Source organism: Perca fluviatilis, chromosome 7 (assembly GCF_010015445.1).
Source record: "Perca fluviatilis chromosome 7, GENO_Pfluv_1.0, whole genome shotgun sequence".
In the NCBI taxonomy this organism is placed as follows: Eukaryota; Metazoa; Chordata; class Actinopteri; order Perciformes; family Percidae; genus Perca; species Perca fluviatilis.
In genome coordinates, this window is record NC_053118.1 from 19,788,864 (window position 1) to 19,802,587 (window position 13,724).

Consider the following 13,724-nt stretch of genomic DNA (forward strand, 5'->3'; position numbering starts at 1 on the left):
ATTGGACTGAGTTCCTCTACTGAGCCAAAATAGAAGAATTTCATAGTGTGTACACAGTGTCATTGTTTTATAGTGCATTGTGCCCACACCCGCACATCTCCTCTTACGAGTCAAAAGGTTGAGGTTTCCACAGAATGTTGTATCTCACATGGTTGACTAGTAATGTCCAACGCATTTAACTCTGACATAACTCAGCACCAGATGTTTATAATTGAAAAGCAGAAAGCATTCAAATCTGTTGGACACCGCTTCGCTTTGTATGATAATGATAGCCGTGACATTAAGATCTGCTGGCTGTTTCTTATGCCTGGTTTTAACACTGGTTTGTGTCAGTGCGGCTCCCTAAAGACCTTGTTTAGGGACTCGGAGCAAAAGGAGAGAGAAAAGAAAAGGGAGAGAGGGAGGGAGGTCCTCAGGTTTCACAGCTGCAGGCCCAGCTCAACCCTAAAGTAAATGGACTTGAGGAAAGCCAATCCTAATTGATTCCAAGCCTCAAAGCTCTTCAGTAAACATTGTGGAGCAATGAAAATGACTTGTTATCCTAATTCATTGGATGCTCACGCTGTGCATTCAGCAGAGCTGAGAACGAAGGAAGCAGATGGAGGCGAGATTAAACTGATTTTGTTTGGTGATTTTTTCTCATTCAGAGATATATTCACCACAGAGCTCCATAAAGTGTGGGGATTAAAAGCTTAATAGGCCTGCAATGATCACATACACAAACAAGGCAGATTAATTGACAGGGATTACTTTTTCCTCATTGTCTCTCAGATTATTATGATAAAAACTAAGCATAAACCTTTGCACAGCAACTAATTCATGCAGTTTTTTTTATTGTCTTTTCCTAACAAATACATGGGAAATCAAAACATATTAGAGACTGTAGTCAAAGTGGCTTAATAGGGCAACAGAGGGGAAACCCTGATCTGACCTTCAGTAGGCTCCCAATCTGGACAGATCACAGCTAGCCTGTGAAGTGTCCGGCTTGTTCAGTGTGTGGGAAGTTCCTGTGGAGAGACCCTGTGCACGGAGTCTTTGGTTGGCCCTAATAGCTTCCTGTGGAAGCACTGCTTCTCAGTGGAGGGGTTTCCTCAACCCATTTTCCTGCTGATGTGAACATTTCCACATTTCTCTCGTGTGAATCTACTCGTGTGGATTCCACTGTCCTAGTAAACAGGTGACGCCTCTGCAGTTTTAGTACGGGGAATGCGTCAAATAATGTGCTACAGATAAATGTAGCTGAGACTTACATGCTGTTCTGTGGCTAAAAACCACTGCCACATGGCATACCAGCTCTGATGAGTTTTTATTGACAGGTAAACTCAGGTGAAGCAGGCCTAGCAAGTCTCTGTTTCTGGCAGTGATTGCTGCTCCTCCAAGGGGGTGAAATTCCATCCAGGTCCTCAACAAAGAGCCTGACGGAGTGTCAGTCAGGCTTAGAGATGGGCCTCCCATCCAATATTCACTAGCTCCTCAAGCTGTAAATCTACACAGGACAACCTCAACACAGCACAGGCCTATCACTGAGCCATCTCATTGTCTTACTTGCTTGCCACAGGTCTGGTTTACAGTAACAAAGCCCTGGCACAAGTTTGAAGGTTGTTAGGGTTAAGGGATAAGGAATAAATGAGGTTAGTGGAATGTCTCCATAAGGAAAAAAAAGTTTATTTATGTTTATGTGTGGTAATGATTTTGTTCCTGATATATAAAGACAAAAGGTCAATAAAGGGAAATACATTTCCCTCAAAGACCCATGATGGCTGGTCAAGTTTATAAAATCAAAAATGCTTTAAACTATAAACTATTTATTGACCAATAAACACTGCAGGTAAATAATGAAGCAACACACCAAACAGATTTCAGTTAATATATTGTATATATCTGGCTGGTTATTATACACCTGTAGCATGGCAGAGCGAAGGTATCAGAGCAATGGAGCTCTAAGGTTGTGGCTGACATTCCCATACAGTGAAAAGAACTATTTTAGAGCATGAAATGCTAAACCGCTGTAAAAGCAGTCACAGCTAAGGCTTCAACAATGACCTCATCTTGTCTTTTGGGACTATGTTTGGCATGCTCTGCTGTGGGACAATACAGAATGAACAGCAAAACATGAATCGCCAGCCCCACACACACACACTGCTCCAAATGTAACAAAACACTGACCTTCCCTCAGAGACTACGGAGGGATGACAATCGCCAAGGACACAAAAGGACTAGGCCGAGCCTAAGGCTGTCGCTATAACGGGGGCGCACTTGAGGTGAGAGGATACACTGCGATCACAGCACTCCTCAGATCATTTTCATTCTCACAGCAGTGCCTCTACTACTCGACCACAAAGAAGAAACACTTAATTGAAAGAGATGCAAAAATAAAATCACAAAAAGTCTAATAAAGCCTTTTCTTGGCAAATTTCTTGTTCTGCTGGTTTCTTCAACCACTTGGCCTACTCACCCTATCTGTCTGTTGGTCGATGGAGCCTGAGTGATGACGGAGCTGGACTGAGGAGATGGCAGGGCCTGCTGGATCACTATGCTGGTATCATGGTTGCCCATCCGTGAGTGGGACTGCTGGTGCTGGCCTTGGCCTGTCTGGCCGTGCAATGAGATGCTCTGCAGCGAAGAAGTGGAGAGAAAAGAAAGCAGAGTATACACGGTTAGGAATCTGTCAAGAGTATCACATTCTTCCCAGCAAGTTGTATTTTCAGCACAACTCAAGCATTACAACTGTTTGAATGGGTAATGAGGAACTCATCCACAGGCTTTTACTGAGTTGGGGAAACATTGAGTCTAATGAAGACCAGGTTTCCTTACTGTTATTTGCCCAGCAAGACAGTTTGTTTGTTTCACCTCTTTTACTTGTAACCACATATGCATTCAAAAATAACCCTGTATCGTAACAATATATGTCCGAGCTCAAGGCACATATCTTGGCATAAAACATCTAGCAAGTTGAAGTAATTTGCATGGAGTCAAATGTGAAACAGCCGCCGGCAATTATCAAATATAAAAAGGGGAATACAGGCAGTCACAAAGTTTTAGTTTTAGTTGAGGAAAGGGAAATGTGTATCAACCACATTTTTTATTTTATTTTTTTTTAACCTTTATTTATCCAGGTAAACTGTTTGAGAACAACTTCTCATTTACAAACATGACCTGGCCAAGAGGCTACAGAAATAAATGAAAACGTACTCTACAACTAAACATATACATGTCATACACATAACACACAGAACAAGCAAATAAAAAAATAAAAGTAGACAGCAAAGAGAAAAAATAAAATGCTTAAGTATATGTACATCACTCACTCCTCTACACAAATTAGAGTGTGTGTAAATTGCTGTGACTATTTTATATTCAAATTGGCCAATTGCAGTTTTCTCGAAGTTTCAAGCTTTTACTCCTTCTACTTATTGTGCTACAGTATATGCAGTCCCAGAGAGTTTTGCTTTGACTTGCCTCCTGCTGACTTAGCAGAGCCTTCCATCATAAACCACACAGCCTGGGGAGGCTAGACAAGGTTGACCTGAGCACAGACGAGCTCCAGAGCCAAACCACCCAGACGACAGCTTAGCTACAGCGTGTACTGCATATCTCTCCAGACATTAGATAAGCAGTCTGTCTTGTGTTGATTTGACTAGTACCCATGTTTCAGGTGAAGGTGCCTTAGGGTAGATCTATAATGCATAAATGACCACGTCTTGTGAGAATGTCTGGCCAGGTCTTTTATTGATGTCACAAAAGTTGTCTCATGGGTCTGTCTGTATGTCTGGGAAGAAATAGGACTCCCTCCCTAAGAGATAGCTGGAGACCTGTTTGAAGTTACAGGTGGAAAACCTGATCTCTTTTCTCCTCATATCTGGTGGGTGACAAATCTCCACCTGCCAGCCCTGTCTGTCACTGTCAACAAGACTGAAGGGGGAGCGTGGTGTCTGGGGCACAACAAGGGCTGGATGTGCAACACATGACTACACTTGATGAGAAAATATGGTAGAAATATCAGAGGTGTATACATACTTGTGGTTTTTAACAAGCAAGCAGAGGGCGGTTACATGAGGTCTAAGTGTTTTGAATCTATTAAAAGAGCTCACAGTGTGCTGGCTGCTGTTAAGGACTGACATGACTGATGATAGCACCAGATAACAGATCATAACCACCTGACCTCACCCCTGTGGGTGGCTGTGGGTGCCCCCTAGGTCTTTTTCAGCCTAAGGTTTTATTCTCTACTCTGCAGTACCTGTTTACTGTCCTCTTCTTCCTGGGCCTTGCAAAACTCCTGCTCAATGGAGCAGTCCAGTTCACTGAACAATCCCACCTCCTCACAGTTCTTCAAGAAGCGTGTTGGTGTGGGTGTCTGGTCTGGAAATTAAGGAAAGGTTTTTAAAGTTTTAGCTTTGAAATCTGTTAAAACAACAACAAACAGTACATCACATGCAAGCATGCACACGCGCATGTGCGCACACACACACACACACACGGCACAGTATATGTTTGACAAATTAAATGAAAATATATTTGTATTGATATCACCAGTTTGTTTTTGTTTCATCATATACTTTTTTGTATAATTGTTACTGTTTAACCTTCAATTTGAAAAAGCCGCTCCCCTGTATTTTCTAGCCCCATTTATTCAGCATGATGTTAAAATGCTGTTTATTTTCATTATTTATTTATGTGGACCACAATTCGACTACAAACTCTTTACAGAAGCCAATACAGATCTACATAAAATAATTTACAGTGTTGTTGCGTATTTCCAATGATTTTAAAAAGACAAAACCTCCATTCTGTAAGTGAGAGAGAGATACTACGCTTGACAGCCGCATTTCAGTTGATAAAGTACAGATCCCACCTACTGAGTGGGGGTCTCATTTGTTGAGCTCAGTCAAGCTGCAGTGTTCAACTTGACGTTGTGGGGGGTGCATAAAGATCAGGTTTCAGACAGTTGAAGGTGATTTTAGGATCAGGCTTGTTTCAAAGGCTAAAAGCATACTTCATGGTCTGTTTATCCATTCTGGCTAGACTGGGGATTGACTGAAACTTTCATCATGACCTGTGTACCCAAAATACAGTTTAACTACAAACTCTATTAATAAAAAAAGGGAGTAACGTAAATTTTTAGTTGAGGACAACAACTATGAGTCAATGGAGCAGGAGGTTGACTTTAGGTCAACAATAATAGAACTAAAGTTTAATTTTAGTGACCAGCTTAAAGCATGTTACCATGTGTGGCTGAGCTGTATTACACAGTACAAGCTCTGACTATTTTATCCTGCGTTCAAGGTCTCAATAAGAGAAATGGTCAGAGCTGTAACTCAGACAACAGGCAATAAGAACACCCGGCCTAGAAAATCTGATCCTGCTGTCCGCTGAGCGTAAATAATAAAGAAGACACAATCTTAGCGGTGTGGCTAGTGCTGTCATCTAGGGTGGCCTGGCCGTTTCTAGGAATGGAGATCTATACTTATGGATCGGCCTTGGGTTGACACAATCTATGATTTGATGTTTCACATTAACAGCAGATTAATGTGCCCACCAGCATGTCACCTGAGGTTTGTACACCCCAACATCCATAGAACCATTGTAAACCATCACCCACTCCTTCACTGCTAAGATCAAGACACTTCTGATGATGGGAAAATGCAAATCACACTTTAGCTTAACATGCTGATTTCTCCAGTCCGATCTCAGCACCTCCTAAAGTGTGCATTAAGTAGTAACAAAGCTGAACTGCAAGGTATCATGTGTCATATGATATACATTACTGTAAACAACTGGTATAGACACGCCATGAAGTTTTCTGATGATATACAAGTGTGTCTGAGCATGAGTCACTGAGGCACACACCTGCAAATGGACTACAAGTTTACCAAGTGAACCCGGCTGAGGAAGGGTGTGAGTGTGTATTGATGTAGCCCTAACTCACCTGATAACATGTTGTCGTTCTTTATGGAGGGGAACTTAAGGGTCATCTCATGTTTGTGTCTATGTATCATCAGATGGTCCTCCGTGGGGAATCGCTGTTGAGTTTTTAAAAAGTAGGATTGTAAGAATTGTATGTACAAAGACAAAAAAGGTTTTCTGTTCACAGATTATAAAACAAACAAACCAGTACACTGAAGCTTTAACCCAAAATAACATTCACTGGTATTCTCTATTTAAAGAGTGCATCCTAAACAGGGGTGTAGCACAAACTTCTGGGCCCTGTAGAAAGGCATTTTCTATGGGCCCCTCCCCGCATCCACAGCTATTCATTCTAGCATCTTTTTGGGCCCTCCTCACATGAGGGCCCTGGGTACTCAGATTTTCCCGCCCCCACCCCCAGTCCGACACCCCTGATTCTAAAAGAGCATCAGCCCTGGTGTTGACTTCAAAGACCATTTTTTTCTATAGGGATTTTTACACCTGCAGCATTATTTACAGTTTGTGTTACACTCAGATCTATGCTATTCTGTTTCTCCCTTATGGTGCGGCAGTAACGCACTCCTCAGGCCTCCTCAATGTACCTGCTTAATATTACAGGCAGACACACACACATACACACTCACCTGAGAACAGCCAGGAGCGTTGCACACGTACGGCCTTTCCTGGTCCGAGTTCATCACTCTGGCCACCTTCTCATAAAACTACAAAAATTGAAAAAAGGAGAAAGCGGGGAGAGGAAGTGAATGACTTGAGTCACCTGCATCCAAGATAAAAAATATACTCATTGTGTACTCCTACTGCTACACTGGAATTGCCATTGCACCTGAAACAGCTGTGTGGTTATTTTCAGTATACAGTTATCTCACATTACAGTAATCTAGGTTCAAGGCTAAGGTTGTGGGTTATAAAAGGACTGCAAACAATGAAAAAGCATTTAAATAGTCCAACATACTTACTTTTTTATTATTATGCTTACACATAATCAAACAGACTACTACCTGCTTTAAAGCTCGTCGTGAATAAAACCAACAAGAAAATAATGTATTTCTATAGCACTCTATAAAAGCTACAATCATTAATTTCTGGTGGGCCACCCGCTTGTACAGAGGTACATATACACATCTAGGCACAATTGTGATGGGTTTCAGCTTATATTTGGATGGAAACAATGACACGATAAACCATGTTTGAAATTTGAAATGAAACACTAACTGTGGTCTTCAAATATTTATTCTCACCACAAAGTGACAGAATCTGGTTTAACACAGCTGGTCTGGCACTACAATTACTCCCCAGTAATAATGTGAAAAATCCCTTTTCACTAATGTACTTAGTGGGAACAAATTAACAAATTAAACTTTAAATGGAAGGCACTTAAAACTCATCGAATACCTTTTTTGAAAGTTGACATTTGATTTTTACAGTCAGCAATCATTTAATGATTTCATTAAGTTATTCAGCCGGTATACTGTAAATGTCAGAGTGAGAACGAGAGAAGGACTGGTGGCAGAGCAGCATTGCATGAGGGAGACACAAGATGCAGTTAATTGCTCTAAAAAACAGCTTTAAAAACATTTGATTATCTGCAACTAGTGCCAGATCTGTGCTTTGTAAGTAATTGTTCTGTACACTACAGCCATGCATCAATGGCTTCAGTTATTGTTTTAGATGCTTTAATAATTTAGAGTGAAAAAGAGGGCAAACTTCCCCAGAAAAGAGGAGTGTCTCATACTTGTGCTCTGTTTAAAAATTATATAAAATGAAACCAGTCACACAAAAAGGAAAGACCAACAAATTCTGTAAATATCCTGTCTCTCCGTTTACCCACAGAAACTAAATCATGCACACAAGGATGGATGCTGCATTCAGCTTTAAAAATATATCTAAAACAGCGTGACTATATTTATGACCGGATGTCAGAGAGAAAAACAACAGAAATAACAGGTGCATTTTAACAGCTTCTCAAGATCAAACCATGAGCACAACAAGAGCAGTGACATGCCATTGAAAGGCTTTGATGTGCACTTTAATCAATCATTGCATTTAATGCATGTGATGCCTCACACATATTTAAATATTTAAACCATTAACTTTCGCAACAGATTACATGTCCCCAAGTGTCCCTGTCAACAATATTCAAAGCAATTTTGCAGAAAACGATTTAGAACGTTTAGCTTATACATTTAAATTAGATATTTTTATTATTATTATACTCAGGAAATTAAGGTACAAAAGTATTATTTGAGTATTCTTTGGACTTAAACCCTTGCCTCTAACATCACATTTATTGACTGCTGGCTACTGAGTCATCATTATGTATTTCTGATTTTAAGGTCTTTGTCCGGATGCCATTTTAATTATCCTCATCAATGACAAACAAAAAACAAACAACCTTTGAGCACTCACCAACACTACAGATTCCCAGCACTTTCTGACAGATGTTTTAACAGATGATAAGGGAGTATGTTGATAAGTATTAAGGTAGTCTTTATTAATCCCCAGCCACAGCACAGCAGCAAGGGACCATCTTTATCTTCGAGCCAGTGCCTTGATTAATAGCAGGAAGATTCTTAACACTAAACATGCAAGTTTAGTATGGGACATGCAAACAGGGAACGGGCACTTAAAATCCATACAGGAAGGTCCTAGTTGGCCCCTGTGAGGTTTCAAACAAAGTCGCACCGAGAGCATGTGAACGTCCAGGGTGCCTGCAGTTAATGAGACTCACTTTGCACACCAATAAGTAAATTAGACCTTTACAAACTATTTGATTGGTGCCTGGATGAATTAGGAAAAGCTGGTGGGTGCATCTCTATTCTGACACCAGAAAAGTAAAATTTGTAGATAAAGAAGTTACAGTGAACAATGTGACATTGTTTTTGTTTTCTTTTGTCTCTCTCATCCAATCCCATCAAAACAAACAGTTCAAAGGGCTCTGTTAAGAAGTTAACAATTTAATCATCATCATTAGGTATTTGTTTATCATGTACGCTCTTGATAATGACTGAAACATCTAAATTATTTACAGCAGTGACATTGCACCCAACAGTTGCTATTTATTGCTCACATACGGCACAAAGTTTATTATTCTAGTATCTGCCACCATCATCAATTCACGAAAACGAACCCGTAATTCACTGCCACATGTCACGTGTCAAGCATGAATACCTTCATACACTATGTACATGTGTGTCTTTTTCATGGGTACAGACTATTTCCTCAAGCACCGTCAAAACACTCAAATATTGTGTTATGCTAAGCAGTGCTGTTTTCCTAACAAGCTGTACTTCATGACCGAGCCTGCAGAACAGGGTCTGGACAGGGTCTCTCTGTCAGAGAGCAATGAGCCCTGGTCTCCCTTTCTGTCACCAGTTCACTCTGTCTCTACTACAGGGCCCCTTAAAACTCACCTGGTTTCCTTTGACACAACAAACATGACTAACACTGCTGATCCTAACCCTGAACCCAAACCCAGGATGATGGCAAGTACGACTAAGGAAGCAGTGCTTCAAAAAGCCTGTGGTTATGTCGCTGATTATTCTCAACATTTTACGCCACATTTTTTATCTCAAATAAAGTTATATGGAATTTTTTAAGCTGTTCGTACAATTCTCATTGCCACCATTGTTTTCAGGCTTTCTTCCTGAACACCTGTACGACTATGAGTCACTTCTTTTCTAACTCTACTAAAAATCACAAAAACTGACATCACCAGAGAGCAATAATAATAAGTGTATCCATGACTAAAAAAACAGACGCAAAAATGTTACTTTTACCTTCCTGTTTCTAAAATGGGACTTGTCATTTCATCACATTTACCAGGAAATTTGAACCACATGACGCATAAAACTTTTAACTATTAATTCTGTGAATGCCTCTGTGAATTATCCAATAGCTTTCACACTTAAAAGTATCAGTACTCAACGCCCCTTTCCTTGGAAGAGGCACTTGGCTCTCATTTGATATAGATGTTTTAGTTTAGCAGAGGAAATTTGGTTACACTTTACATTAACTATATCCTGATGTGCGCGAGGGGAAGGATTAGGGTCTGGAGTTCGATTTCAAGAGGAGCTGGGGAGGAATTCTCCAGGTAGACCGCATATCAGAATTTAAACAATATGGTGAGGAAAAGTTGGGTTGGGGTGCAATGGCAAATGGGGTTAAAGCAAGCACAAACATGCACAACAATTCAAATCCCCAGCTCCCTATAGCCTGGGCCTTTGACAGCACAAGTTCAAGGTAGGATCACGGCGAACCCTAAGGCAGGGAACATGGCCTTCTTAGACAATGTCTGCCCTGAACTTGAAGTTCATTGAAGTGAATGTGTGACAAAAAAGACTGCTGTGATGTAAACCTCAAGACTTACCAATTACTTGTCTCTTCCACAACATGTAAACTCATAACAAACACAAAGAAGCCCCCTCAGAGGGCTACCATGGCACTAATACCACTCACATTATCCCAGTGGTGTAGTCTAATGTATTGTAGTGGGTATATTGTACTGTATATGTATGAGCCTATACTGTATATATGGGCCAGAATGTGCCTTTTGGAGGGGGGGGGTATTTCATAGTGGGGGGTCTGGGTGTCCTCCCCCAGGGAAGTTTTGAGCATCAACGACTTAATTTCCTGCATTCTGACACACTTTTATGCACCAATATTTTGGCCTTTTGCCCTTTTGGCCTTTATGCCTATGTAAAAGAAGAAAAACACAAATGACAATATAAAATATATGTCATTCGGCATTTTTAAGTGGGTATATGGAAATCCTGGAGCTTTCTTAGTGGGTATACTGCGTATACCTGCGTATCACATAGACTACACCACTGCATTATCCTTACTTACTAAAGGTTTTAAACTTTGTTCCTAAAGTCCCAGAATATATTAGCATCAACAATGTACAAGTCAAAATAATAAAATATGTGCACAAGTTTTTTTTAAGGTGAAAGGAGACTTTTGGGCCAAACTGTTGATTGGTGTTGTGATTTCTGTTATTCGACCCCTTCCTACAAACCCACAATCATTACCAGAGGAATGTTTCACCTTGAGCACATGCAACAACCATAAACAAATAAAGGTCACATTTCATTACTGCAATGAGCCGCTGGCAATCAAGCTGAACATTGTGTAAAATATGTAAAGAATTAGATTTGCATCAAGGTTACTAAATAACTCAAGTTACCAGTAAGTTTAATGTAGAGTCAGTGACTTTAGTCTTTTCTTTTTTTGTAAGTATTTATGTTATTATTAATACATTATATATTACATATGTATTTTCCTTAGTTGGCTATTCACTCCATAGAATATTACTGACAGTTAGAATTTTATACAAATAAAAAGCTGATTTATCATGTATTATTAATATGAATATTATTATTATTATTATTATTATTATTATTATTATTATTATGATCAAGTCACAATTAACTTCTCAATCTCAAGATAAAAGATGTTCTGCCATGGCTTCTTACAACAAAGAAGTGGAAAATGTGAAAGAGTGTATTCATCTTTCAAACTTTTTCTCAAACTGTTGCTTTCATAAAACGTAGCTTATTCTATTGAAATAACATACAATAGGTGCCTGTTCTCAAAACCATTACAAAATAAATAAAAGTCCATCTCAGGCTGTATTAAATGATCAGAATTACTAACATCATCATTATAATTGAATGCCTTATTATCAGGTGCTATTTACACAGCCAATTAAAAGGGACACAATAAAACCGGAAGCCTCCACATTAATCTAAAGCAGCGTGCATGAGAAACAAGTGGTTATTGATAGTGTTGTCACATAAACATAATGACAGCGGAGAGTAATCAAATGATTAAAACATCTTTCTTTCTTTTTTTTCCAAGCTGTATTGCCACAAAGCGCGCCTCGTCAGCACAACCTTCCTGAAAGTAACCCTCAACATCTCAGCGCTTAATCAAATATCGACTGGCCTGCAGAATGACGTAATGTTGGTGGTCACATTGCTGTTCAAGAGAAAAAAAGCAACGTAAATTTCACGGGAACAAGAGCATCACTCTTTTCTTTTTAACTGGAATGACAGCAAAACCACCGCGCTATCATTTCCCAGACGGTCATTGGTGAACCGCAGCACGCAGACAGTCCGGGACCAGCGCCGGCTCCGCGTATCCCGAGATGGGACAGGAATGGCAATGGTGCAGGGATCCAGCTTTGAGCTATGAAGCAAATAGAAACAACTGCAAGACGTGCCAAATTGGTGTTAAGCGCAATGGAAATCATCCTTTGCAATGAGCCACTGTGTAGTTTTCTGTCGGACTTGAGATGAATTCCTGCAGACTTGTCCCCGCAGCTATCTGACAGACCGAGCAGCAGCAGCAGCGGCACTTGACTCCGCGTTCAACTTCAACAACAGTCAACAGATAGGCCAACGCACGGACACCGAAATGAGATGACAATGCATGTAGGCTACTCTTACAAAACTAACGTGGTCCCCTTTCTCTAAAACTTGCACACGTGAATTGAGAACAACAAGAAGAAAAAATAACATCTCGATTGCTGAAGCGAACAACAAAACAAGCTGTTGCATGAAAAAAGGAGGAGAAAAAGTAACAAGAATCGCTTTAAACAAACACAACAAACCTGCAGGGGCGCGTGCACGGTCCTCTGCATGGTGGTGTGAGGTTTTCAACTTACCAAACAAGTGTAGAAAATGTGAAGCAGTCTCTGAGAAGAAACCACGTTGGACTGAGAAAAGATTACAATACGATCTATTTAGAGAAGCATAACGTCACCCCCGGGTGACGTCACGTGGGATTCCTGAACTTCTAAATCATTGCGGTCTGCTTGGAGGCGGCGCAAGCGGGGCGGAGTTTGCAAATGCACACCCAGAGGCATGGGTGGACACTGCTGGACCTGAGTGGGTGTGGTGCAGAGCTGGATCTCCAGTACTGACCCATTTGGCATGCAATAAGCGCGCTGCACTGCGTCCTCTTAACTGATAACTCTGAACTGTCTCATGAGCGGAGTGAAATCACTGAACTAAGTGTGAAATGATAAGATTCAATCACACTTCATTACTTAAAAGACATTTTTTAGGACTTCACCTACTGTAAAAAATAAATAAATAAATAAATAAATAAACCCAACAACTTCAAGTAGCATACTGGAATCACTTGAGTCATCCTAATTGAATAATATATAGTCCTATAATAAAAATGTACTTATACCCTTTGTTAATGATAAATAGAGAAACCACAATGACCCTTAAAATGAAACAGAAGCTGCTAAATGGAACTAAATGGAGCAATGGTTAATGTGATAGTTTACACTTGGGTTTTTCCTACTGTGAAATGTAAAAATGTCTTATACAACATTTGAGTGAGGTTCCATTAAACTCAGTTACACTCCAAGGTGTTCATGTCCTAAAGAAGTATTTGCAATATTAAGATATGATGACTAGCCACCTGTGTATCTAGGGGGCTGTCTATTATGCAATCACAAAAACAGTAATAGCTGGATTAACCTGCTAACCTGCCACTATTACCAAGCCCCCCAGGATTAGAAAATCTACCAGGACCAATCTACCACCTGTCATGTAGTGAATCATTTCAATTGAATAGGCACTAACCAGTAAACCTGGCGATTTTCAGGTCCTTTAAATTTTGGGGTCCTGGGGAGTTGGCAATCCAATTTAACAAAACGTATCTCTCAAAAAAGGGCCAAAACCTGGCAGACCTTACGTGCATCATCAAGCTTCACAAATGAATTAAACGTGCAAAACACATAGTTCCACATATCCACACTGCCTTTCCTGAAATGTGTACCTTAG

General features: G+C 40.2%; 1 protein-coding gene across 1 annotated transcript in view; it reads right to left on the reverse strand.

Moving 5' to 3' along the window:
- The window catches only part of creb5b (cAMP responsive element binding protein 5b), a 41,004-nt gene extending 28,439 nt beyond the window's left edge, over positions 1-12,565 (reverse strand). Inside the window, 5 exon segments of the mRNA XM_039806070.1 lie at positions 2,456-2,613; positions 4,238-4,359; positions 5,927-6,020; positions 6,549-6,626; positions 12,536-12,565. Coding sequence (XP_039662004.1) covers positions 2,456-2,613; positions 4,238-4,359; positions 5,927-6,020; positions 6,549-6,626; positions 12,536-12,565 — 482 coding nt within the window.
- Positions 12,566-13,724: the final 1,159 nt, after the last annotated feature.